We start from the raw sequence: 27,685 nt of genomic DNA on the forward strand, positions 1-27,685 counted from the left end.
GTGGTCTTTCAGGTAGCCTGGTCCCAAGTCAGTTATGACCTATAAAAGGCTTCATAGGTCCTAACCGACACTTTGAATTCAGCCTGGAAACAGACTGGTAGCCAGTGAAGCTGTTGTGGCAAGGAAGTCACATGCCCTGGTCAACCATCTGGCTGCAGCGCTCCGGACCAGTTGAAGTTTCTAAACAGTCTTCAAAAGCAGCCCCATGTACAGCACATTACAGAAGTCCAAACAGGATGTAACTAAGGCCCGTTTGGCCACGGCCAGATCAAGCATCTCCAGGAACAGGTGCAGTTGGTGCATTAGCCTGAGCTAATGGCCACACATCCTGGCCACCGCCAAGTCCTGGGCATCCAAGCTCAGGGCTGAGTCCAGGAGTACACCCAAACCCCGAACCTGTGTCTTCAAGGGGAGTGTGACCCCATCCAGCACAAGCTGAATCCCTAGTCCCTGATCTGCCTTTCGACTGAACAGGGTTAAGCTTCCGATGGTTCGGACTCATCCAGCAGCCCACTGCCAAAAGCAGACACCCATTTAGGACTAGAACCACTTCCTTGGATTTGGATGGAAAGGAGAGAAAGAGTTGGTGTCATCACAAACAGGTGGCACCAATCCCCCCCCCCCCCCCAAATGCTGATCAATCTCTCCCAGCAGTTTCATGGATATGTAAAATGGCACGAGGGATACGCTGGAGCCCTGAGAGGCACCACAGGCCAACAGCCACGGCATCGTACAGGAATGCCCCCCAGCACCGCCTTCTGAAAATCCCTGTCCAAGAAGGGCCGGAGGAACCATCACGTAACAGTGCCTCCCAGCCCCATCTCAAGAAAGATGCCCCAAAAGGGGACCATGACCACACACACACACAGTCATGGTACAGGCAGAGGGGTGTGTGTGTGTGCGTGTGCAAGAGAGAGCGCAACCAGGGCATTCATCCAAATGGAGTTTGAAAACTTTGAGTGCTCCAAAACTTCACAAACTCCCTTGGACCTTCTCTTGCTTGAAGGGCATCCCAAGTAGAAAGCTCTTCCGGACAACTTTACTCTACGGTACAATGGGGCAGCGTAGCGTCGCCTTACCCGGCTGTCTGCCCCGTGGAATTTTCTCATCTTCTCCTCCCTTAAGCCTTGATCTGAACACACAGGCTCAAAGTCTTCGATCTCTTGAGATTCTGGGGGGGACTCTGTTTCCTTTAAATCCATGTCCGGTAGGCTTCCTTCTTCCGGAACTACAGCAGATTCTATTGAGAGACATAAGCAGCAGAGGTGACATGTGGAGAGAAGCATCACGAGGGCAGGACCTCCATTCTCCGACGTTCCAGCCTTTTCCCAAGCCAGGTGGGCCAGACTGAATGAGCCGCGTTTCCCTGTCAAGCATAAAGACCGCTTCTTTTTTGTGTTCCTTTTTTTTCCTTCAAAGGAGGCCTTCCCCCCCCCCCCTTTTAAAAAGTGTGCTCCTTCTTGCGGGCCTCAAGAGGTGGTGTGCAGAATCTCACATGAGAAATGCAGTCAATTCAGAGGGTTCAAAGTGCTTTGCGTACATTATCTTACTGTAACCCTCACAAGAGTCCTCTAAGGAAGGCCGGTATTATTATGCCCGTATTGTCGAGGCTGGCTTGCCTAAGGCCACCTGCTGAGCTCCTGACTGAGGTGAGATTCGAATTAGGGACTTTGTGAGTGACAGCGCAGTCTCTAAGCCACCTACGCTCGTCACAGAAGACTGCTTGTCACAACACACATAAACATAGGCAAGTTCCAGAGCAGAAATTGCGGCTCTAGCGCACAGCGTCCGCTTTCCTGAGGAAGGTCAGGAGCCGTTCTCAGAGAGGTTAACCTTGAACCCTGTGTGGAGCGATCCCGTTGCCTTGGCAGCATTTTGGGCCCCTGAGGAAAAGGCTGAAGTGCAGGAGGCTGCCCCAAACATGACAGGTCAGTTGCAAGTGCAGAGATTTATGTCTTCAAAATAGCCTTCAAAAACACACACATCGACACACAAAACAGATCAACAAAGATCAGCAAAAGAGAACAGTGAACAAGACCCCCACTACAGCAGCTATGGGGGAACCGGCTGCAGTTTGCAAGAGCAAAACATTATTTCAAAGCAATAAAGTTATTTCAGGCTCAGCACTGAATGCACACAAATGCACCCATTCTAACAAACATGCTAAAATGTCCAAGCCAGAAGACCCTTCCCAGATTCTCCAATTATAAACACCCCCCCCCCTGCGGTTTCAGCCAAGATTTCTACTATTTGCCTACTGCGTTGGGTGGGCAGTGGGACAACAGGCGAAGGACAGCGCAGGATCCTGACTGATCTCTTGGGCATTTTAATAGCATCTCACTCACAGAGCAATTCGCAATAATAAATTCCACACTGGAATTAAGAGCCGGGCAGGATTGTGTCCATCCAATCAAAGGGCTTCCCAAAGCCACTATGTGCTTCCACAGGCGCACTGCAGCAGCACCCAAAGGGTCTTGATGGCAGCTGTCGTGTGGACCTGGGAAGGTCACGTCAGACTCAGGTGGACTTGTAGACTTGCATGACACCCCAAACCCATGATGGGTTGCTGTGTGAACCCAATGGCTTTCCTCAAGGTGGGTTGTTTTTCAGAAGCAAGACACCCTGATAGCCCACGGGCTGTTCTAGGAGTTGTAAAAACCCCTTAGCAGAGTTAACCTAGTTGCCCGGACAATTACAGGTGCCCCTGCTAAGACTCGCCACTTGTCCAAGTCTGCAGCAACAGGTTTTCAGGGTGCCCTGACCTGTCACCCTCTTTTTTGCTTGCAAAAGCACTAACGGCTGTTAGTTTGACAGCTGTCAAGCGACGCGCCCACCCACGACGGGTGACAAGCGCTGCATTGTGGGCTGTTTTGCAAACAACCTGCAGTGCGTGGGGAGTGGTTCCCCGCTCCCCACTCTTAGCCTCTTGGTAGATCGCTTTCCTTTTAGGGAACAGAAGTCAACTTTCTGGACTTCTCGTTTTAGGCTGAGTCTGGCTTAGACTTGTTTATGCTCATTGGGATTTGCATTTGTTGAGTGCAGTGAGACCAGAGACAGACAGAAAACGTGGAAGGCTGGATGGAAGCACGAGGAAAGGGCAGCCTCTGCGAACCACAGACGTTTCTCTGTCGACGTCAATACTTGCTTCCCCCCACCTTTAAAGATATGCAAGTATACCTGCCCAGGAAATGCTCCTGTGCAACTTTTCTTGAGAACTGGTCAGGTACATGGAAGAGAAAGAGGCCACTGTGAAGGGAAAACCAAGGGAGGAGCTACATTAAAAAGGAAGGGAGGAGAGAGAGAGGGAGAGAGAGAAAGAGAGAGAGACTATGCGGAGAGAGAAATAATAATAATAATAATAATAATAATAATAATAATAATACAACTTAAAAAGCACAGAGTTTAACACATACTCAAGAGGAGTAGGTCTCTACAAAAAACGTGGGAGAAAAAGGCAGAGTGGGGAAGTGATGGGAACTAGCAGAGGACCACGGAGCCTCAGACGGCAGATCCTGGACACGCTGTGAAGCCGGCACAATCCAGTGGGAACAAAAGGTGCTTCACTCAATGGAGGGAGAATAAAACATGGGGAAATGGGGAAGCCTCTGGGCGCCTTGCCACTAGAAACAGGTGCTGCAGCTTACTCCAGGGGCCTCCGCCTCCGCCTCCTCCTCTGAACTGATCAGGCACAATCCCAGCGAAATTGCGCTCCACAGGACACAATCCCAGCAAGACATTCTCCATCACATTCGCCTCAGTGGAATGGACAGGAGCTGCGCAAGGGGTGCGTCGGGTCTTGGGGAAAGCCAATATTAGGAAGGGGAAGAGCGAGAGAAATTTAGGCTCCCCGTCTCAGCCCAGCCCTGGATATTGGACAACAGAACTGCTTGCGTTGAAATGGAAAAAATTATCTTTGATGAGCAAAGAAATTTGATTCCGGAAGAAACGCTGTAATTCAAAGGCAGCAGGGGATTAGTTGCCCCCCACCACATCCTGCCCCATGCAGGGACCCACATTTAGTAGTTACTTATTATTAGCATTTATAGACAGGTGGGTGTACTTAAGAGTGTGCCGTTGAGGATAATTTCAAGGAAAAATGATCATTAAGACTTCCATCATTGTGGTGATTTAACCTTGATATCTCAGGAAAAAAAGAAATGCAAAAGTCTGAAACTCCCAATATCATATGTTCAAATTTTCTATGGCAAAGAGGTAGGAAAATAATGGTCAGGAAATGTCTGAATATTGCATTTGCATCCCCTGCTATTGCTGCCCCCAATCGCTCCTGAATCTAAACCAGTAGCATGGGAAGGGTTAACGCAGGGCTTGTGCATATTCTGTGATTTTGTGACTGCAGTGGTGCTGGATACAAAATTTGGAAGCTTGGGGGGGGGGGCTGTTTCTATTTAAAGAGCCACCTGTAGCAGCTGCCAAATGTGCACTTCTCACGGCTGGGGAAGATGGGGCCCAAAGCGTTGACTAGCAAGTCGTGAAAGCTCAGGAGGTCAGTGGGGCTGCAGCAGGGCAACGTTCTGGAGGAGACCAGAGAAGATACAGGAAATGCAGCTGGGTGGGGGACAAAGAACCTCAGCCTTCATCTTCTATTCAAAAAGAGGAGGAGGAGGAGGAGGAGGAGGAGGAGAGAAGATTAAGGAGGAACATTCCTAGACCCCGCTGCCATGAAGCACGTGGGGGCTTTAAAGATTGTGGGGGGCATCACCTGAAGTCAGAGGCCTTGGTGGGGAAGAGGCCCAGCTATTAGGGAGAACGGACCAGTCTCCCCACGATGAGCAGAAAGAGAATTACGCTAATGATAAAAACTGCAGGAAAATTATGCAGAAATAAAAAGTCACAAACACTGACTTAGTTTGCATCATTTACATAGGTTGCGAAACCTGAGTTACTTTGGTTTTAAGCATCTCCCAGTGGTTGTGCCACCTTAAAGATTAACAAATTTACTATAGCGTAAGATTTCACGGGCTACAGTCTACTTCATCAGATGCATGAAGTGTTCTCCCGTAACTTACAAGTATATACACACCCACGGTTGAAATGACAGGTGGGAATTATAAACAGTGAAGTAAAAAAGAACTGAAATGCAGCAAGTACAGACAGTGATAATTGCCTTATTAACAGCAGCCAATCACAAAACAGTTGCTGCGTGATCACACAGACATCCTTGGACGGGTGAGTTGATTAACCCATATAGTGCGATAAACATTTTTTTATCACCCCACCCCCACCAAAGGATGGGTATGTATACCTGTATATCCTGGAAGTTGCAGGATAGCACTTTGTGCATGTGATGAAGCCGACGATAGCCCACGAACGCTTATGCCATTAGGAACATGTTAGTCTTTTAAGGTGCTACAAGACACCAGACAACTTGCCCAGATATGCGCCCTCTTCAGCCGAAGACTGCCTCAGCAGAAGCAACTAGATATTGTTTTGTAATGTCTAGGGGAGCGGTATATAAATATTCTAAATAAATAAATAAAAAGAAGACATTGCAAAATGTCTTGGCCAACGAAAGCCGAATTATTCAAAGTCAATACATGTAAATACACCTCGTTATTTGTTAAATGTCTATCCTGCATTTCCCCCCCTCAATATAGATGTCGTGCTAGAGATTAGGTCTCCCAGGCGCTAAAATATATGCTATAAACTATGCTACCAAAGAAGGAGGAGTTTCAAGCGCAGACTATGCCCAGCCCTGGGGCGACCCCACGTGAGCGAGGACGGCTTCCCTCCTAGGAGGCGGCACAGGGCGGGCCCCGAGAGTGCTCCTGCACAAGGGCGGCTCCGCCACCTCGGCTGACGTTCTGCTAGGGAGAGAGAGGCGCGTTCCCCACCCAGCCAGGGCAGGGCCACCACAGGCCTCACCTGTGTTTGAGCGCTGCAGGAGAAAGGGCTTGGCTGTTCCGGTGGGCAGGCTGGAGGAGGGGACGGAGAGGGACTTGTACAGGGCGGTCTCGCGGTGCTCCTTGAAGCGCTCCGCTGCCATGAGCGCGTTGGAGAGCTCCTGCAGGGGCATGTTGTTGATGTCGGAAGAGAAGGGGCTGAGCGGGTTTTCCAGGCTCATCAGCCAGCTGGTGTTTCCTGGAGCGGGGAGACGAGCAGTGAGTGCATGGCAGACGGCCGCTTAGAGACGGCCTGTTTGGAGAGGTGACCCTCATCCCCATTAAACCATTCCTGCTAATGACCTCCCACTCCTCCTCCTGCTTGCAAACTTCCCCTCGCAGAGCAGTCGTTTTCGAGTTATCTGCCTTAAAGGAACGTCAGCCCCCTGCCCCTGAAGCCTTTCTCTGCAGGTCAAGGATTCTGGGTCATGCACTGTGGGTCCTGGCCAGCCTTGCTGGGCCTCACTGCCATCCTGTGTGAAGAGTGGGGAGGGCCTCCTGGAAGACACCCAGAGGAACATGGGGAGCTGCCTTTGACCAGGTGCAACTATTTGCCCATCTAGTCCAGGGGTGGGGAAGCTGTGGTCCGCCAGAAGGTGTTGGACTCCAACTTCCATCGCCCCTGACCATGCTGGCCAAGGACTCAGCACCTGGGGGCCCACAGCTTCCCCTCTTTGATCCTGCATCTACTCTTGACTGGCAGTGGCTTTCCAGGAACTCAGGCAGATGGATCTTTTCCAGGATCTGCTTTCGAATCCTTTTACCCGGCGCTGCCAGAGGGGCGCGCCGGGGACCTGCTGCACGCACCTCAGGGGCTCCACCGCTGCACCACGGCCTCCCACCTAACCCTTCCTCTGCAGAGCAGGAGAGAACGGACAGTGGTGGGCAAGCGGTCCTCCGTGGCGGTCATGGATTCCCTTGCTGGGGGACATGTGGCCAGCTGGGGGACCCCAGCGCCCCCTCCCAACACACAGCTTGAAAAGCAGAGCTCTGAGGGAACAAGCACTCTGCACATACTAGCTGCACGATCAGTGCAGCCGCAGCCTTCTCACTGGGCCGCTAGGACAGAAGCGCGTGCCTGGGGAAGTGATTCCTGGAGGAGGAGGAGGCCATCGATGGCTTCTCTGCGCTACCTCCAGGAGCAGAGGCAGTGAGCCTAAGTACACCAGTTGCTGGGGAACACGGGCGGGAGGCTGCTGTTGCATCTGTGTCCTGCTTGGGAGTTCTTGGCCTGACCTGGCAGGGCTCTTCTTACGTTGCAACATTGCAAAGGGCAGCAACTGAGACTCTTCACTAAAACATGCCTTACATGAGACTTGCCAGCATCACGTCAGGGCAATGAGAAACAACTCTTTGGGCTTATTAATGCAGAAAAGTGCTTTCTTCCCAGGCATCTTTTACACAGCCTACCTGTTGGTCTCCGCACCAGTATTTCTGCCCAGCCTTGGGTTAGCAGGGGGACAAACGCGGCCAGGTTTGCCTTCTCCTTCGGCAGAGCACCGGAGGCAGCCTTCTCTGGCCGAGCGGCAGGACCGGTAGAGCCCTGCGATCCTTGGGGCACGGAGCTGGTTGGGAGATGGGAGGCAGAGCTATCTAATGCACCAACCCGCAGCGCATGGCCACCTGTACAGCAAGCGAGCATTGGGACGAAGAAGAAGAGGGATGACAGTGTTTCAGAGGGCTCCGTGCTGATTCAAGGCTGAAGGAAAGCATGCCGTGAGCTAAACCACGCAGGCGGGCGGGGGTGGGCAACCTTTTTCAGGTGGAGAGCCACACTGGTGGCTGGGGCTGCGGAAACACACACACACACACACTGCCCCACCTCACACACACAAACCCATCCTTCCGCTTCAGAGACAACCCCTTTTAAAGCCATCCAAATTGGTGGCCATCACTATATCTTGAGGAACTCACTACCACCAGATGTAGTGATGGCCACCAATTTGGATGGCTTTAAAAGATGGTTGGATAAATTCCTGGAGGAGAAGGCTATCAAGGGCTACGAGCCTCGATGGCTATTTTTAGTTTATTTATTTTTATTTATTTATTACATTTTTATACCGCCCAATAGCCGAAGCTCTCTGGGCGGTTCACAAAAATTAAAACCATAATAAAACAACCAACAGGTTAAAACACAAATACAAAATACAGTATAAAAAGCACAACCAGGATAAAACCACACAGCAAAATTGATATAAGTTTAAAATACAGAGTTAGAACAGTAAAACTTAAATTTAAGTTAAAATTAAGTGTTAAAATACTGAGAGAGAAAAAAAGGTCTTTAGCTGGCGACGAAAAGAGTACAGTGCAGGCACCAGACAGACCTCTCTGTGGAGCTCATTCCACAGCTGGGGTGCCACAGCAGAGAAGGCCCTCCTCCTAGTAGCCACCTGCCTCACTTCCTTTGGCAGGGGCTCATGGAGAAGGACCCCTGTGGATGATCTTAAGGTCTGGGCAGGTACATATGGGAGGAGGCGTTCCTTCAAATAACTTAGCCCCAAGCCGTTTAGGGCTTTAAATGTCAATACCAGCACTTTGAATCGGGCCCGGACCTGGACTGGCAGCCAATGAAGTTGTAAAAGGACTGGCGTAATGTGATCTCTCCAGCCAGTCCCTGTTAGTAAACGGGCTGCCCTGTTTTGTACCAGCTGACGTTTCCGGACCGTGCTACCTCCAGTAACTGAGGCAGTAAGCCTGGGTGCACCAGTTGCTGGGGAACATGGGTGGAAGGGTGCTGTTGCACCATGTCCTGCTTGTTCATCCCAGGCCAATGGCTGGTTGGCCCCTGTGTGAACAGAGTGCTGGACCAGATGGACCCTCGTCTGATCCAGCATCAGGGCACTTCTCATGTTCTTAGAGTCAGAACCCTTTCACACAGACAGACGGACATTTCCCCACCTATACAGACCCACAATCCTTTTCCGCTGAAGCCCTGCACACACTTCTCTGCCTCCCCCCACCCTCTCACATACACACCCATCCCATTGACATCCAATAAAATTGCTAAAGGGAATTCTGGTACTGGTGCTAGCAGATGATCCAGCAGCCATGGGGCCCACCACAGAGAGTGTGGCTCTTAGAGCATGGGTTGGCTAATTGCCTTCTTTTTCCAACGGGCCTCTTTTTTCTCCAGCAGCAAGGTATTAGCGGGGGACAGACATCAGGAGCTGTACAGAGGGAAGGTGAGGATGGCACGAGGCCTGGAGGGTGCCACCGGTGCACTAGAGCACCCTAACCGCCCAGAGAGCTTTGTGAGCCGCCCAGAGAGCTTCGGCTATTGGGCGGCATAAAAATGTAATAAATAAATAAATAAATAAATAATGACCCTAACCCCCAACCACCTTTGTATGTAAGATGCTGGGGCGAGTACCGAAAAGGCCCCAGAGAGAAGAGGGCAGAGTCCAACCTGGGGGCATCACAACTGCATGCAGATCGTCAGCAATCTAAAGAATCCCCCGGCCCGGAACCGCTGGAGAACCCTGATGTGTGAAGATCTGATAAAGCTAAAGACTGCCGACATGTTTTTACTACTGCCAACAGAGTAGTCACAGGTTCATATTTAAGCCCAAAGCTGTCAGCCAAATATTGTTTCAGAGTGACGCCTGCTTTGCCATTTAAGTCTTGCTATAAAGATTCCCAGCTCACTGGAAGAGCCAACAAACCCCACCTGGCCATGGGAACAACAGTAGCTCAGCCTGAACCCAGATATATTATGCCGGCACGCTCCGTGGTCCTAAACCTCCAAATCTTTCACACACAGAATCTGGGGAGGCTCCTTACCAGACATTGACCTGACTCGGTTGCGGGTTCGAACAACCTGTGGACCAGCCTGAGACTCAAGTTTGGCTGGGGCCTCCTTTGTCTGCCTCACTTGCAAGATGTGTTCTGTACTGCAAATCAAAAGCAAACACACTGTTGATCCATTAAGAAGTTATTTGTCTCTGCTGGCTTGACTATTAGATTTTACAGTTTGTGGGAGGGAGCCTGACATGGCCCCTCTGAAAGAATCCTCTGTGGAGGATGAGCGGGAGTTGCCTGAACTGAACATCTCAGAGGAGGAGCCTGCTTCAAGGCACCTGGATTCTTGGGAAAGACAGCACCCGAACCCTTCCCTCGAGGTGCAGAGAACTGCCATCGCCCTTTTGAACTGGAGGTGAAAGTCAAGCCACCACTTAGCCTAAAGGAGAACAGGCACCTAAAGGTGCAGGCTCGGCCAGCTGCCAGATGAAGTGACTGCTTAAGTAACAAGTCTCCTCATGAGTAAAGGCATGGGTAAAATGCCTTGCGAGCAAGACTGTTAAATGATTCTGATGACCTGCAGCAGTATCCTGGGCAGGGTTCTGAATGTGCCGGCTCAAAAGCCGGCCGGCCCAGGCAAAGAGTTGCTAGAACAGCTTCTGTTGCTCCAGCTGCATCTTCCCTGGGGACCTTGCTCTCTGTAGAACCCTGAGCGCTTGGACCATCTTTGGGCTGCTTTCAGTACTGACTCTGGCTGGTTTCTAGCCTGAGTACCACCTGAAGCAGGACTGGGCCAACGCTCACGGGTCGAACACGTGCTCTACACGCACAAGGTTCTATGTTTACTCCCTGGAATCTCCCATTAAAAGGACTGGGTAGCAGGTGGGAAAGACTGCGACCCTGGAGGGCTGATGCCCGCCAGAGTAGAAAACACTGGGCAAGATGGACCACGGGCCTGGCGCCGCTTCGTACGTGCGGATCTTTCAGAATCATTGGCTGAGTCAAGCAATGGATTGTGATATGGAATCGGCCTTAAATACGCAGATATAGTCAGCAATGAAACTTAGAATGTACAAATATAATGGCTGCAGCACTGTGAAGCAACCGTGTTCCAACCAAGTCCAGCACCTTTTATTCTTCCAGAACCAGATCACCCCTCCCACCCACCTGCCCTCCCTCCCTCCCTCCCTTCCTTCAGGATGGGAAGGCCTTAAAGACCTCTGGCTTTCCCATCTAAAAATCACACCATCCCACACTCACAGACAGCCAAAATGTGAACTCTTAACGTAGCACCCAACAGTTTTCTGCCTCTGCTTCCTTCCCCACAATCCACAGAATTTTGGGGAAAATGTCCAGCCTCTTCCCATTTTATTAAAAGTAGCAGCAGCAGCAGCAGCTTGTGAAGGGTGAGAGACGCACGAGGCTTACCTTGACTCTGTATTGTTCTGTAGCTCCCCGGAATCAAGGCCCAGGAGTGACCTGGTTCCCGTCCCAACACTTGTCGTGATTGTCACTAGCTTGTTACCCACCAGCCACGTCTTGGTCCTCCCTCCAGCCAGGAGGAACTCTCCAACGGGAGACCTAGAAGCGTTACGGAAACGCAGACAATGAACGAAGAGAACCGAAGCGCTGCCTTGCTGGACCTGGCTGAAGGCCCGTTCTGATTCAGCAGTCTCTATCCAGCCCAGAGCCCACTCCCCACCAGAGGAATACTGCCTCTAAACATGTCACTGTCATGGCTAATGAGCAGTCTCACGGATAATGTTTTTCATTGACTATCAACGCATCTCGTAGTAGCGAATTCATTATTTATGATTACGTTTATATCATTTCTTTTCTCCTCTTGCACAGAACCTAAGGTGTTCCTCCTCCTCCTCCTCCTCCTCCTCCTCCTCTCCATTTTATCCTCAAAACAACCCTGTGAAGTAGGTTAGACTGAGAGTCTGTGACTGGCTCAAACTCACCCAGTGAGCTTCCATGGCCGGGTGGGGACTAGAACCCGGGTCTCCCAAGTGCCAGTCCAACACTCTAACCCCTACACCAGTCTTGCTCTCAATTCCAGAAATTAGTTCCACATGGGGTGAAGAATGTTTGCTGGTCAGTCCTACTTCCAAATCAACTCACCCAAGCCCTGAGTTCTACCATTAAAAATAAATACCAGTCTAAAAACACACACACCGAGCAAACAATCAGCACCATTAAAAATAATAATACAAGTATTATCAAATACCTGAATAAGATTTTAAAAAACAGCCACTTAAAAACAGGCAGAGGAGTCTGCTGGATCTCCAGAATTGTGGCCTCGTTCCTGGTCCCAGGCAGTCAAATGCCCAACAGAGAAGGGCCCATGAGCCAGGGCCCAAGGCTAAGGTGAACCTTAAGGTCAGTTTTAAAGTCATCACAGGCAGGGACCAGCACTGAGTCCAGAACAAATAGGGAACCAATAGAGTTGGTGTACTGTAGAATCCACTATGGGTCAGGTGTGGGTGTCTCTCTGAAAGAGGAAGGGGTGAGGGGGAAAGGGCAAATGAACTTAGGAGACCAAACTTAGAGCAGTAACTCCAACCTTTTGGGCACAGCGGTGAAGTTTGAAAAGACGTATCGGGCCATCATATCCAGGCAGGTTTCCGTGAGCTCCAAATGCAGGTTTTTCAGGCTGTCGTCCGCCTGGGCCATCGAATTCTCATCAGCAGATCCCAGGCTGGAACTGGTGATGGAGGTCTGTATCCGGCTGGAAAAGGTTGATTACAGTTTTGCCAAATTACCACAAATAAAAAAGGTGGCAGGTCACCGAGTGATCTCAAAGGCATGCAACTGGCTGCAGGAAGCGTACATGTTTTTTTCTTTCTCTCCTGGAATCCATTTAATTCATTCCACATTTAATTCATTCACCAAAGTTGTTTGACGGGGCCACCCTGAAATCCTGGGCCATGAACGTGAGAGACTGCGTGCCTTAAAATATGGGATGGAGAACAATGAGTTGCTATTCCATTTGCTTAGAGTAGCACTGCCTGACCCCTATGTCGCCAGAAGATGGAATGGTATCTGTTGCAAAAGGTCACTTTCATGGGCTGGTAGTCAGTCTTTGACCCCATTTCAAAGGAGACCTCCAAGAAATATAGCTGCTGACTAGGGGCTTCAGAGTTGAAGATTATCAAATCAGATAATTAACTAAAAAACGTAAAAACGAATGTCAATTAGTAGGAAGTTAACTACAGGACAGTAACAAAAGGACCAAAGGAATCATTGCCCCCCCCCCCCCAAATACAGAACACATATAAAGGAGAGGTCCCATTGATATAAAGCAATTCTGCCTTCCAACAGTGGTTCATTTTAATGTAAAGTTATTAAATGCAGAACCCCACCGTTCCTGCACTGGTTGCTCTCTGAGGCACATCCAGTCTTCATGCCTGGGGCTGTATGTGACCCAGGCCAGACAGCTTACTGGCTTGCACTGGGATGGACTTTCGTTGTTCCCCAAAGCACATCTAAGGCCTGCTTCTGCCTGCATTCGGTGTGTGTGTGTGTGTGTTGCACACTCAGATTTATGCAGGTTGCTGTGGGGAGACTCTCTTGTACCACTGATTCTTTCTGAAAGAAAACCAGTGTCTAGCTCTTCCTTTCAGTCGCTGAAAGCAAGTGTGTGAGAAATTGCCAATTGTCTCCAGATACGGCCTTCATCGCTGACACAGACTACTCTGTAATGTCTTCGTTTTGTAGCAACCAAGAAAAGAAAGACGGCTCCTATCACAATAATTTGCAAAGGTGTTTGGTCGCTTCTCGGCTTTTCTATTTTCTGCATCATAGTGTCTTTCATCGTTGGCATCCGTCATCAGTGATTATCCAATTGCTTAATTCCCATATTTTCCATCTAAATAAGTTTTTCCAAAAACCACTCAAGAGAATGAGGGTGCACTGGGTGCAGTGTTTTCAAAGGCTAAATACATGTTACACAGCATCCAATTTTGCAGTTCCTCTCAACCAAAGGAAAATATATGTGTTTGCAGCTCAGCCACAGTAAGATTTATTTTTGCATTCATTTTGACATTCATTTTCAAGTAACGCTGAAGCCTTCCTGTCCCTCCCCAATTTGGTTCCCAATAATGTTGTCTGAACAGCCAAAGAAGAAACAAAGGAATCAGAATAGACACTATTTCCCAATAATATTCCCTGGGACAGTGTGGATATAATGCTGAGCCCCTTCAGATCAGGCTTTGCAAATCAGAGTCCAGCCTCAAGAATTAGCATTCCGTCCCCTCTCCAGAGAAAGCCTTCCCCTTATTAACCATAGCAACTGCAATAACGCCAGTCATAGTTACCATTCACCATGGTTTCCATCTTTTAAAGCCTTACATGGTTTGGGTCCAGGCTACCTGCGGGATCGCCTTCTCCCGTACAACCCACCCCACACACTCGGTCCTCTGGGAAGAATCTACTCCAGCCAACAAAAACAAGGCTGACAACTATGACCCAGAGGACCTTTTCTTCCGCCACTCCCAGTTTGTGGAATGGCCTGCCGGGAGAGATTCGTCAACTTAACAGTCTTCCGGAATTAAAGAAAGCCATAAAGACTGATCTCTTCCGGCAGGCCTACCCAGCTGAAGTTTAAGATGCCTTTTTTAATGGTGTGCTGCTTTTAATAATGTATTAGTTTAAAATGTTTTAATTAGTTATATTTTATGGTGTTTGCATTTGTGTTGTACCCCGCCTCGATCCAGAGGGAGAGGCGGGTAACAAATAAAATAATTATTATTATTATTATTATTATTATTATTATTATTATTATTATTATTATTATTATTATCCTGTTTGCAAACCAGGGTTTCAAATTCTGTTTTAAGAGGAAACAATAAGAACATCAGAAGTGCCCTGAAGTTGGATCAGACCAAGGGTCCATCTAGTCCAGCCCTCTGTTCACACAGTGGCCATAGTTAGCTTCAATGTCGGTAAGCCGACAGTTAGAAGCAATACTCCGGAAGAAGGATAAATGCACATTCTCGAGGCTTGCTCCTGATTTGTGAACTGTTTCTTAGAGTCAGTGTTGTTATGACTGCCCTGTACAGGGCATGGATGTGTTCTGGATGTCTCCATTGCTTTGTCTCGCTTAAGCAACACACTGAGCTATAGAAGTTCATGGGGCAGCACAGAGCCAGTTCCTTTATATCAAGAGGCCTTCTTGTTCCATGTGTTAAAGTTAACTTCTGTTCATCCCACAGCTAAACAGGCTTGTGACAACTGTCCTATAAAACACACTATTAGCCAATACTGCCAGCAACTTGAATACTTTAAAGTCTGCCTTTGGAATAGCTGCCATCTAAAAAGGGTCAAACCAAAACAGTCTGCAACCTCTCATACCTTTAGCAATGGGAGAGAGAACTGGTCCAAACAGCAGCATGGGAGTCATACAACCAAACCAACATTGCAGCAGTGTAACTGTGGCCCTTTCACAATAAACATGCAACAACAAAGCACTTGCGAAGCTCATGTGATGGGTGGGCCTCGATTCTAAAGAAGTCATGCAAGTATCCCAGCATGCAAATCCCCACCCCCCCAACCCTACGCCCACCCCCGTCCTAGCAAGCAAAATGGCCCAGAGACCACGTTGCTCTCGGACCTCTCCCCTTTCCCCAGCATCACTACCTGTGGGCTGCCTGGTCAGACACACTGATGCTGCGGGACCGGAAGGCATCAACAGCCGAGGGTTCTTTCAGCTCTTTCACTGGAGGAGAGTTATTCAAGCTTTGCCTGGCATTTTTGGCTATTTTAAAACTACTAGGGTGAAGCAGCACCAAGACCCCACACAAAGAGACGTGATTGCACAGGAAGGAAATCATTGGAAGGATGGAAGTTGAAAGGCCACAAAAGTCCCAGAAGGTGATGTAAAAACAAAACAAAAGGAAGGGTGCCAAAAAAACAAAAAACAAAAAAACAAAGGGGGGGATTAAAAACAGTAAGCAAAACTCAAAAGCATAAACATTTCAAAAACAAAAGTCAACAGAAGCCAACACGTCCCCAACTCTGCCCGATTGGCAAATATTACCAAAAAAACAACCACCACCCAGACAAAATTAGTACAAATTAATACCAAAGCTGAAGGTGCTAGTTGGAATACTACAGTGCACTGGGTGAGGAAAACAAACATTGTGGCACAGAATGCACTCTGCAGAAGTTTAGAGGCACAGCTCACAAAAGTCAGCCCCAACTAAGCTGCTCCATAGCAACTTCTGCAGCAGGTTCCTCCAGCAAGCTCAGGACAACGGGAAGCCCGGAGGGCAGCCGTCTCTGCCTATTGTGTGGTGTCTTGACCCAGCCCAAATCACATCACCATGGGGGGTATGCAAATGACCCTGTTGGGTGGCTACATCCTAGCTCATGCTCCTGGATCTCACTGGAGCCACATCTCAGGGAAGCACCAGGAGCTAAAAACAGACAAACACATCATGCGTTCATCTGTCCACATGCTTTGTGCCTGAGCTGCCTTGAAAATGAAAGAGGGGCTCCAAGGCTGGGACTTGACTCAAATTTATTCCTGGCTTTACACTACAGCACGTACTTGGGGATTTCTGCTGGGTTTTCTGACTAGAAACAAATCGTATCCAACCAAAGATGCCTGTTAGGATTCCTGAAGCTTCAGCTCAAAGGCATCTGTGGTTGGACGTTTACAGTTTCCGGCTATTGCAACATCAAGTACAACGTTGGTGCAATTATGAAAATTGCTAACAGAAGAAATTTAAGGATCAATAGTATTCCAACTTAGAGAAATTACAAATACCAAGGCAGGGTGGTGGTGATGGAGTCACAATGTAAAAGAAAATGGTAAACACAAGAAAGCTGATTGGAGAAGTGCAGGATCCAGAATTGTAACGAATGAAGGTTGGAGTCCTACTAACTGTCCATTAACGTTCAGACACAGAATGATTTACAGTGCTGCATTGAAAGGCAAAGCTACATCCATTTGGGACCTCACAGATACAGCTGGGGAAAAACACCTCTGCTTCAGAAGCGTGGCTACCACTTTGAAAGAAAAAGCTAAAATCACTGCTGGCCAAATACATGGGAGTCCTAAATACCAGCCAACCAGTGATCTGAAACGGGGCCACCCCAGGGCAAAACTGTACTTCAAGCACCACGCGGGTTTTCAAAGTCTAATGGTGCAGCCAAGTCAAGAGATGGGATTGCATTAAAATTCCATACTCTACCACTAGCAAGTGCTGAGACGGGCCCCTTTTCCAAAGACTGCCGGGTCTGTTATTTCATGGATAATGAACATGGGGCTGACATTTCTTTTCCCTCAAGCAGTGTCAGCTGAAGCAGAAGCACTACCTGCTGACCGTGAAACAGGACACAGTCACCGCAAACAGCTTAAATGCTGTTCAAGTAACCTTTTGAACGTATTATAATGCATTTGCAGAGGTTTAAGGATCTGGGATAAAGAAGCCTCCAGTTCTGGTGTTAAAAACCTTAAAAACGTTAAAGGTTCCAGTGGATATATCAGTGAAAGGGGCCCGAACAGCTGTGGCTTAGCCATTATACAATGTACGAAGGCAAAATAAGGTTGTTGTGAGCGATCAACCACGTAGGTACCTTTCAGCGGAAAGGACATGGACTGTAACTACAAGGCAACAATCAGCATTTTGCTCGATAGCAAGCTTCCAACGTACCTCTTTGGTCTTTCATTCAGGCTTGTACTTCGAGCCCGGAAGCTGTCTTTCTCTGGGGTGTCATCAAATGAGAGGAGGACATTGGACCGCAAACCCTGCCATAAGGGAATACAAGAAAAGGCTCATGGTGTTGAATGTGACCCTGAAGGTCCTCTAGCCCTTGCAACATTCTGGACTACATCTCCCATCAACCCCAGCCAGTGGTCAGGGATGATGGGAACTGTTGTCCAAAACACCTGTAGGTCATGTGGGTGGGGAAGGCTACATCTAGCACCTGTCCCCAAGCAAATTCCTCCAAGCTTTAATCCACACCTGGTTCTTGCTAATGGCAGCTACGTGTGAACAGGCACACCTCCAACCTGGTAAGCCCTCTGGCTGGGGGCCACATGGCGAAGGCCCTGCAACGACGATGCCACTGAGAAGTTACCGAAACATGGCTCAGTAGTGAGGTGGCACTTGGTGGGATGCTCCAGAAGGAGGGCTCGCTGTAAAGCCCAGGGTGGTCCTGTACTATTCACTTGCTCCCATCTGGCATGTTAAACCTTCCCCCCCCCCACCCCCCGTAGTTCTCAAATGCAGCATAATAACCTCACCTTGGTAATGTAGGGAACAAAGTCTTTCCGAAAGGGAAGGCGGCACTTGATGAACCACATGGCTATGACATGGTGTGCCAGGCACACGATATACTGGTTAAACCTGGAAAAAAGTTAAGGGAATGTTTTAGTGGCTTTAACGAACTGTAGGGCACGGTCACGGAAAGGCACAGAAAATTCCTCATTAATTGAAAAGATAAAAGGAGCCAGGCAAATGCATCCAACCTATTGCACAGCCTGGAGAAGCAGAGACGCCTCCGCAGTACAAAGCGTAGACAGAGCTTCCCCGAGCCTCCCGGTGACAGGCTTCCTGGCTGACGTTTGTGCACACAAGAGCAAACCAGTGCCAGAATATAAAAACCTACTGGGGATCCTTGGCACTGCCCTGCTTCCCTTCTCCCCCCCCCCCCACTGCCCCATCTTGCATTCTCACAAGGAGAAACGGGGGTGAAGCCTTTATGCTACTTGGACCTGGCATGATGAGGCTGGGACATTCACGCTTAATGTTCGATTTGGGGGGTGAAATGACCCGAGGAAAAAGGGCCTGGAGGCCTAACTCCAAAGCACTTTAATTCAAGTTCTCTTCTGCAAAGAAGTGGAAATCATTCAGGGTAATCCCCCCCCCCCCCAAACTTACTTGGAGGGGTTTGTGTAGGGCAAGGAGATAGCAAATACGCTGGCATACTGCTCAGCTGCAAAATTCCTGTAGAGGTGAGGCAGTCGGGCCAATGCTGGGGTATTTCCATGGGAAGAAGAGGAAAAAGAGTACAGTCAGTTTGCAGGCCAGAGAGCCGGCACAGGCCCACGCCCCACATGCAGCCCTCTTCTTTACAGGGGGGCTGTTTTGGCCCTGACGAAAATGCCCCCAATCGACCCACGGTCTCTCCTCCCGCCTGTGCTGTTACAGTCCGGTCCTCTCATTAGAGATACAGGCCTCGATCCAAAGAACGACACAACTAGTTCCAAATGCCCGAGGGGACTTTGGGCTTGGCCTTCTCCAGCATCAGCCCCCCTCCCAGACACATGGCCAGCTGTCTGCAGAACCAAGGGGACTTTGTAAAGCAGGCTGCGTCGTGGCACTGGGTCTGCAGTCCAAAAGGCGTGAGCCACTGAATGCACCTAAAACAGTGGTCTGTTTCCAGAAACTGCTAAAAGAGAGGAAGGAAAGGCTCCTTCCTCTCTGGTGCTCTGCTCCCATCCCAGAAGAGAGCGAACTTACTTGAAAGGAACTCCAAGAGAGGAATGGCCATATTGGCCGTAGCCGAAATATGAGTCAGTTTGACTATCAGGACCGGCAAGGCCTTGATGATGATATCGGGCATCTCAACGCTACAGATGGACAGAGCCACAACACACTGGTTGGCGCAACGGTAGATCAGGCCGTGCTCCAGGCAATAAACCATCTCCCGCTGGGTAGAAAGAACAAGGCGGTTACGCAAGAGGCAGGCACAACAGGAAGCGGAACTGGTGCCAATAAGTTAAGTACAATGTTGGACTGACTGGCGGTTATAAGCAGGATTCTAAGTTTTGTTTTTAATATGTTTTTAACCTGTCAAGAAAAGCCGAATTCAAATTAGCTCATATTTTCTTATTGGTAATAAGTGTTCTTCTTCTTATTGGTGTTCTTCTAATAGCTTGGGAAAGCATTACAGAGCACTGGAGCCCACCGGCCCTTGCAAGCCCCCTCAGGTCCCCGCCCCATGCAATACCTGCTTGCTTTTGTCCAGGTAGCTGTGGTAGGAGATCAAAGCCGTCAACACTGGAACCACAGCCAGATGCAAATCATTACGGGACAGTCCTTCTGGGATGCCTCGGAGGCGCTCGGTCATCTTTTTGTCTGTAAGCTAGCAGAGCACGCACGCACACACACACACACACACACAGAGTTGTTATGCACAAAAATGACGAAAGAAATGCCATTTCATTGTCTCGCCTATAAGTGCACCTTTCTCTTCTCAGATGAGCGTCTCGAAAGATGCTCAGACCCCTTGATAACTTTAGCTGCCATTTTCTGGCCTTTTTCCTCGGCTCTGCATTAGCCTTTGGGGGATGAAGCAACCTGACCTGCCAAGAACACCTAAGGTCCAAACCTAAATGTGGCCAAAGCCAGGAGAGCCACACCTGAATTCTGGCCTAGCGTGTGTTTCTTCCCATCTCAGTTTAGTTGATGGAGCAGGAGCTACAAAGCACAGTCAGGGCTTGGGCTGGGGCCAAAAATTGAGCAGGCAAGAGGTGCTGCTCCACCGATCAGGAAAGGGGCAGGAGGGCCTGGACAGTCAACAGGCAGTTTCCTGCTTGAGAAGAACAGTCGACTTCCTACAACGAAGGTGGAGAGATCTTTCCAAAAATGCGCAGACGGGTTTTCACAAGGGAGTTCCACAACAGTAAGGCAGCCGCCAAGTTCCCCTTATGTGCTCCTGTCTGCTCTGGTAGCATCTTTAAAAGACACAAGGAAAGGAGATCATAGAATAGTTGAGCTGGAAGTGGCCTCTAAGGCCATCGAGTCCAACCCCCTGCTCAATGCAGGAATCCACCTGTCCTGGACGGGGTTGCACTCTCCCTAAAGATTGGGTCCGTAGTTTGGGGGTGCTCTTCGACCCAGAACTGTCACTTGAGGCACAGGTGAACTCAGTGGCAAAGAGCACCTTTTACCAGCTTAGGCTGATATACCAGCTGCGCCCTTATCTGGACAGTGATAGCCTAGCTAGTTATCCATGCTCTGATAACCTCTTGCTTCGACTACTGCAATGCGTTATACGTGGGGATGCCTTTGAAAACAGTCCGGAAGCTTCAGCTGGTACAAAACAGGGCAGCATGCTTACTAACAGGGACTGGCTGGCGAGATCACATTACGCCAGTCCTTTTACAACTTCATTGGCTGCCAGTCCAGGTCCGGGCCCAATTCAAAGTGCTGGTATTGACATTTAAAGCCCTAAACGGTTTGGGGCCAGGTTATTTGAAGGAACGCCTCCTCCCATATGTACCTACCCGGACCTTAAGATCATCTACAGGGGCCCTTCTCCGTGAGCCCCTGCCAAAGGAAGTGAGGCAGGTGGCTACTAGGAGGAGGGCTTTCTCCGCTGTGGCACCCCGGTTGTGGAATGAGCTCCCCAGAGAGGTCCGCCTGGCTCCTACACTGTACTCCTTTCGTCGCCAGCTGAAGACCTTTTTATTCACTCAGTATTTTAACACTTAATTTTAACTTAAATTTAAATTATACTGTTTTAACTCTGTATTTTAACCTTATATCAATTTTGCTGCGTGGTTTTATCCTGGTTGTGCTTTTTATATTGTATTTTGTATTTGTATTTTTAACTTGTTGGTTGTTTTATGATGGTTTTAATTTTTGTGAACCGCCCAGAGCTTCGGCTATTGGGCAGTATAAAAATGTAATAAATAAATAAATAAATAAATAAATAAATAAATAAATAAATAAATAAAGCATCCCTGGCAGATGGCTGTCTTGCTGCCTCTTGCCTCTAGGCCTCCCTAGGTCATTGGTTCCATTGTCATACTGCTTTAACAGTCAGGAAGTTTTCCTGGTGTCCAGCCGGAATCTGGATTACTGTAACTTGAGCCCGTTATTCCGTGTCCTGCACTCTGGGAGGATCGAGAAGAGATCCAGGCCCTCCTCTGTGAGACAACCTTTCAAGTATTTGAAGAGTGCTCTCATGTCTCCCTTCAGTCTTCTCTTCTCCAGGCTTAACATGCCCAGTTGTTTCAGTCTCTCCTCATAGGGCTTTGTTTCCAGGCCCCTGATCATCTGCATTGCCCTCCTCTGAACCCCCTCCAGCTTGTTTGTATCCTTCTTGAAGTGTGGTGCCCAGAACTAGGTGCTGAGGCTTAGGTCAAAACCAGCCAAACCTGAAGCACCAAAGGGGCAGACAGGCTCTTACCATATTGCAGAGGGCAGAAGACAGTTGATCAATGTTGCAAGGGGAAGTTAAGTAAAGCACTTTATACTGCAGAGACTTGGGCAGCTTGTTCAGTACCAGCCTCAGTACCTTCCAGTCCGTCTCCTAGAAAGGGAGAGGAAAGAGAGGTTAAAGAAATGATCGTTCAGAGGTGGCATGGAAAGAGCAGCAGCTCAGCCCCATATGACATGCTTTGTACCACTAAGGCGGCAGGCTCAGTCCCAGGAATTTCCAGAGAGCAGGGCTGGGGAAGACGTCTGCTTCAGACCCTGGAAATCCATCGCCAGTCACAACAGATGGGTCGTTAGTACAACAGCATACGCCCATTCCTAGGTGGTGACTGCTCTTTTCCAATGTGAATTATGTTTTTACGTCTCAGCTTTTTGGCCACTTATTTTCATAAGGTTTTAAATCATATAATGCTTTTTATGAACATTAGGCATTTTTGTATGGTAGTTTTTCTTCCGCTTGTAAGTCCCTTCAGGAATAATGTTGGGAAATGGGATAAAAATTTCAAAACAAACAAACTCTTTACATGATCAGGAATGGCAGAGTCTGTGTTTAATAATAGCAATAGACCATTTGTACAACACACACACACACAAATTGTACAGTGGTTTCAAGTGTTCAAAGCATTTCATGGTAATGGCCTGGATGACAACTAATAAACTGAGACTTAATCCAGACAAGACAAAGAGGTGCTCCTGAGGTTGAAGAATCCGTTGAAGAAGAATCAGGTTTCCAGTCTGGGGATGCTTCTGGGCTGAGCTCTGCACCTGGATGCTCAGGGAGCGGCTGTTGCCAGGCCTGCCTTGGCTCAGCTCAGGTTGGTGCGCCAGCTGCAGCCACTCCTGAGGAGGCGAGGCCAGGCCACGGTGACACGTGCCTTAATTGCATCTAGACTGGATTACTGTCCATGCCCTATGATCTGATAGGAAGACCCTTCTCTACACCCCAACTACAGGGGAATAGTGGAAGCTCAACTGATGGGGACAAGAGAAAGGGCTTCCTTTGGTGCCGCACCTAAACTGGGAAACTCTTCACCCCAGCAGGCTCAGCTGGAACCTTCCCTCATGGCATTCTGCCATATGCCAAAAACCTTGCTTAGGCAAGCATTTGTTTCATCAGGTGGGTAAGTTGGATTCAATGTCTCTGTTTTATTTCCTGCACCTGTGTCATTCATGTATATGTGTGTGTGTGTGTGTGTGTGTGTGTGTGTGTGTGTGTGTATGTATACACACACACACGAGATAGACCAACGTGATATTCAGCTGCTTTATATGTTATAAATGTAAATATACATATACAAAGTATCATTTATATTATATATAAGGTTCAGGAAATAAGTAGGCCTCAAGGTACTTACAACGTGTAGAGAATGCCTGAGTGTTGATTGGATGGTTGAGGGGGGAGTGCAGATTGGCTGGGAAAGAGTGGGAGGAGCTGGAGAAATGTTATCTCTATATAGCTGAGTGAGAGATAGGAGGGGGCAGAAGTGTCAGTGTGAGATGAGTCTGTGGGGTTTGAGAGTCTGCTAGGAGATGGTCTGGGAAGAGCGTGAGAGAGACGGTGCGCGGGTTAGAATTCTGTGAGGTAGAGAGAAGTAGACCGCCCAGAGAGCCCTGGCTATGGGGGCGGTATAGAAGTGGAATAAATAAATAAACAAATAAATTTTAGGACTATATAGTGGAACTTAGTAATGAAGAAGTGACTGAAACCAATACGCTTTGAGCCTTGTAACCATACGCATTTGAACTGAGGAAACCATTAAGCTTATACACACATTTACTTGAGTTAATAAATTCCAATTATATTTACAAACAACTGGTGTGGTCTGTGGAGGTGTCTGAGGAGAAAACAACAAATGGTGGCAGTGGAATGGGAAACTGAGGGTCAGGTTGCTGGGCTTTGGAGCCTGAAAAAGAGGCGAGACAGGAGCAGCAGCAGCAGCAGGCCTTGAACCCTCGAACACGTCATGAGCACAGGGGGGATTGAAGTGGTCCCGGGTGCTGGTGGCGTGGACTTGTGGGTGCCTCAAGTGAAGTTGAGATGACACCGGGGGGGAGGTAGGGCATCACAACTATCAACAGAGTGATTTAAATATATATTTAGAGCTAATCATTTCGACTTCCAGCCTCATCAATAGCTGTGATGTTCTATATCCTTTTTTGGAATTTTATTGTATTTTACTGCTGGTTTTAACTATTCTTAGCTGCCCTGAGTGGTAAATAAGCACCAGGAGAGGGGTATAGATCTTAATATTAAGAAAATAACAATTATCTAATTATAATCCTTACACCAACCGTGCAATCTAAATTAGTGTTATTATCCCCATATTGCAGACTTGCTCCAGAAAATGGTAAAGTTCACGTGCAGAGGGAGGAAATGAACTTTTATTCCCAAAGGCTGCAGCTGAACTGCCGCTGGTACTTCAGCTCACAGCCTTTCGATTTCGGCCGGATACTACCTGGCATTAAGAACTCAAGACCTCCAACCTGAGAGGTCTTTACATTTGGGTGCATCACTCACTTGCTTCAAGCACTGCAGGAAGACTCCGAAGAGCAGAGAGTAAGGTAAATGGCCCGTACGGATGGCCGGGCTCTGGGGGGCCATGCTAGGACTTCCAGAGGGAGGAGAGAGGGTGCCGGCAGGTTTTTTCTCAGGCTCCCTGTGACAGAAGAGGGGGGGGGGGGAATCATCAGTAGGGCATCAGATGAGAGCGAACTGAAAGAGTACAACCAATGCCCGAAAGCAGCCTTTTCCCAAAGGGCAGGCAGGGCTCCTCCGAGAGCGCCTGAGGTTAGAATGTAGCAGAAACATTTTGGGAAGGAGGCAGCTGCTGCTGCCAAACTCTGAAGAGAGGCAGCTGCTACCGAGAGAAACATACACGAAGTCGCAGAGGCAGTAGGGGCTGAATCTCACAAGGCCGTCTTTGGTGGGCAGGCCCAGCCGGTGGAGAGAGTCGGCCCGAAGAGAGAGCAGGAAATCAAAGACCTAAAGAAAAAGAAGAAGAAGAAGTCATCATCACCACAAGCCTGCCAAGCCAGGCTACGCTCAAGGATCTTCTCGGCCCACACCAAGTAGCCCTGCAATGGTTCTGAAAGATGAACGGAAGCTTTCAGGGAGAAGGGAGTTCCATGAGAGCAGGGCAGCAACCGAGGCTCTCTTCTCTATAGGATCTACACTACTGCTGCTTTAAAATGGTTTATAACAGTAGTGGCAGCTGTTGGAGCCCAGGACACACGCCATAGACAGTTGTCAAAAGTAGTATATCCTGCTTGGTGTAGATCTAGGCCCAAAAGTGGGGAAGTGCTGGCCTGGGGCACATTTGGATCTGGCCCATGGCTTCCTCCTCTGTGGCCATGAGCCCTCCTCCTCCTCTATGCTGGCTGCAAACGGAGCCAAGTGAGCTGGGGGATGAGGAACAGATCCCGCCATCAGCTCCTCCTCCTCCTCCAACTTTCTCGGCTGCTCCTGCAGCCAGCAAAAATGTGCCCACAACGTGCCCACAATGTGCCTAAAGCATCCCTGACAGATGGTTGTCCAGCTGCCTCTTGAATGACTCTAGTGTGGGAGAGCGTTGAGCAGGGGGTTGGACTCGATGGCCTTGTAGGCCCCTTCCAACTCTGTTATTCTGTGAAGACGTCCACAGACAAGGATTGCTAGGGATGAACTATGCCATAAATCAATGCAGTGTACACTTAGGATCCTTTGAGTCAAAGCTTTTGACAAGCAGAATGAGAGGGATCCTGCAAGGATTGCTTGAAATGCATGCAGCTCACTACTTGGGTCTGTGAAACTGTGAATAAAAAATGGGGGAGAGAAGGATAAATGAACAGAAACTGTTGTTTTTATACTGTTTTAATGTTTCTGATGGTTTCAAAATTTTGTATACTTTTTAATGTTTACTGTTTTAGCTTTTGTGAACCGCCCAGAGAGCTTCAGCTGTGGGGCGGTATATAAATGTAATAAATAAATAAATAAATAAATAAATCAGACAATCCGGTTGGATAGCGAGAGAGAGAGGAGGGGAGAACTCTGGCCCCACCCACTGCTGGCCTGCAGACCCCAACAGAACAACAAAGGGACTGCATCCCTCGACAGGGAAAAGGTTCCTTGCCCTCCCTGGTTGCTGCACTTTGGTGCACGGCTGCTAATCAATAAAGGTCATTCTCAGTGGAAGGCGCTGGCTAAAGTTTCCGGTTTGGATGTAAGGGGCCATAGCTCAGTGTGCGAGAGCCCCTGCTTTGCAGGCAGAAGGTCCCGGGTTCGAACCCCGGCAACAGGTAGGGGGAGGGAAAAAATCCTGCCTAAAACCCTGGAGAGCCGCTGCTGCCAGTCAGTGTCGACAATACGGGGCTGGATAGACCAATGGTCTGACTCAGTATAAGGCAGCTTCCTAGATTCCTATAAAACCTTTTGAGGCCTCACTATGGAACTCTACCCTACCAGATTGTTGTGAAGCTAATATATTGCTCCAAGTAAGGTAGAGGAAGGGTAGAAAGCCACCAATTTTTATTTATTAATTCATATATACATATACAGAGAGAGAGAAAGAGAGAGAGAGAGAGAGGTGGGCGGATGAACAGACAGACAGGGTTCAGACGATCGCAGAGGGAAAAGAACCCAGCGTGACTTCGCCCCCTGCCCGTGCTGCACACGTGCCCATTATTTACATAATTACCCAAGTCACACAAAGCACCGTTCGCAGTTGGTTCTCTCCTTTATCCTTTAAATAAAGGATTTATTTAAATAAAGGATTTATCTTTCCCAGAAGTCTTTTGCTCTGGGATTGGGTGGACGGGAGTATTCTCACCTGCAGTCGGATGCTGCTGGCAATTGGGAGGCTGTACTTATACTTATAGTGGAGCTGAATGTGAAGGGCCAGCATCTCATAGACACGGCTGGCGTGGCTGGCAGGCAAACTGTACAACTTCGTCTGAAAGGAGGAGAGGAAGGTTTTGTCAAGCTGGAACTGTGATCTCTCTAGAGCAGCCTTCCTCAACCCTCCAGATGTGTTGGACTGCATCTCCCAGAATGCCCCAGCCTGGCTGGGGCATTCTGGGAGTTGTAGTCCAACACATCTGGAGGGTTGAGGAAGGCTGCTCTAGACAAACACAGAAAGAATGGTAAAGCACTTCATCCATTTCTACATTGAAAAGTCTGAGAGAAACCATCATACGAAAACAGTCTGGCCGCTCAAGGTGATGCTTACCTGCAGAATGACCAGTAAGCCCAGCACTGCCGTCTTCACGTCCTCTAAAGAGGCAGAGTAAGAGATCAGGTCTCTTTCCTCCAGTTCAGCAGAAGGCAGCAGCGAGTGCGAAGCGACCTGTTCAGAAAGAGAGCAAAGCGTCTTTGCTGAGGGCCACTGCCCACCGTGACAAGGATCACAAAGTGTTGGGAATGAAAGAATAAGTCCCGTGCCTATTATTATGCCAAGCGGAAGCTACCCCTGGCAAGAGCAGAGTTATGCAAAATGGATGGATATACAACTTATCTCTATCTTCCCTTAGAGATTATGGCTTAGACAAACTGGCCATTTATTTATTTATTATTGCATTTATATTCCCCTTTTTCCCTCTTAAGGAACCCAAGGCGGCGTACATAATCCTCCTCCTCTCCACTTTATCCTCACAACAACAACCCTGTGAGGTAGGTTGGGCTGAGAATCTGTGACTGGCCCAAAGTCACCCAGTGGGTTTCCATGGCTGAGTGGAGACTAGAACCCAGATCTCCCAGTTCCCAGTCCAACACCCCACTGGCTGGCATTTATAACAGTTTTACACATTTCTGGACTAAAAATATTTCCCTACAGTAATTGTAAGCCTCTGATTCATTGCTCCTTTTCTGAGTGACTGCATCTTTCTATGATCTGG

General features: G+C 48.7%; 1 protein-coding gene across 6 annotated transcripts in view; it reads right to left on the reverse strand.

Moving 5' to 3' along the window:
• The window catches only part of TSC2 (TSC complex subunit 2), a 187,002-nt gene that overhangs the window by 10,526 nt on the left and 148,791 nt on the right, over positions 1-27,685 (reverse strand). For 2 of the 6 annotated variants that reach the window (XM_063143083.1, XM_063143084.1), the window contains exons 16-33: positions 27,022-27,138; positions 26,623-26,745; positions 24,694-24,800; positions 24,336-24,474; positions 21,789-21,911; positions 19,602-19,736; positions 19,112-19,301; positions 18,530-18,623; positions 17,893-17,995; positions 17,300-17,394; positions 15,279-15,410; positions 12,205-12,369; positions 11,067-11,219; positions 9,681-9,790; positions 7,311-7,523; positions 5,884-6,099; positions 3,178-3,246; positions 1,080-1,240 (exon numbers count right to left, since the gene is read on the reverse strand). In XM_063143083.1, coding sequence (XP_062999153.1) covers positions 1,080-1,240; positions 3,178-3,246; positions 5,884-6,099; positions 7,311-7,523; positions 9,681-9,790; positions 11,067-11,219; positions 12,205-12,369; positions 15,279-15,410; positions 17,300-17,394; positions 17,893-17,995; positions 18,530-18,623; positions 19,112-19,301; positions 19,602-19,736; positions 21,789-21,911; positions 24,336-24,474; positions 24,694-24,800; positions 26,623-26,745; positions 27,022-27,138 — 2,445 coding nt within the window. The remainder of the gene's footprint in view (positions 1-1,079; positions 1,241-3,177; positions 3,247-5,883; positions 6,100-7,310; positions 7,524-9,680; positions 9,791-11,066; positions 11,220-12,204; positions 12,370-15,278; positions 15,411-17,299; positions 17,395-17,892; positions 17,996-18,529; positions 18,624-19,111; positions 19,302-19,601; positions 19,737-21,788; positions 21,912-24,335; positions 24,475-24,693; positions 24,801-26,622; positions 26,746-27,021; positions 27,139-27,685) is intronic. The other 4 variants (XM_063143085.1, XM_063143087.1, XM_063143086.1 and 1 more) reach the window with 4 other exon arrangements.

The sequence above is a fragment of the Elgaria multicarinata genome, chromosome 17 (assembly GCF_023053635.1).
Source record: "Elgaria multicarinata webbii isolate HBS135686 ecotype San Diego chromosome 17, rElgMul1.1.pri, whole genome shotgun sequence".
Lineage (NCBI taxonomy): Eukaryota > Metazoa > Chordata > Lepidosauria > Squamata > Anguidae > Elgaria > Elgaria multicarinata.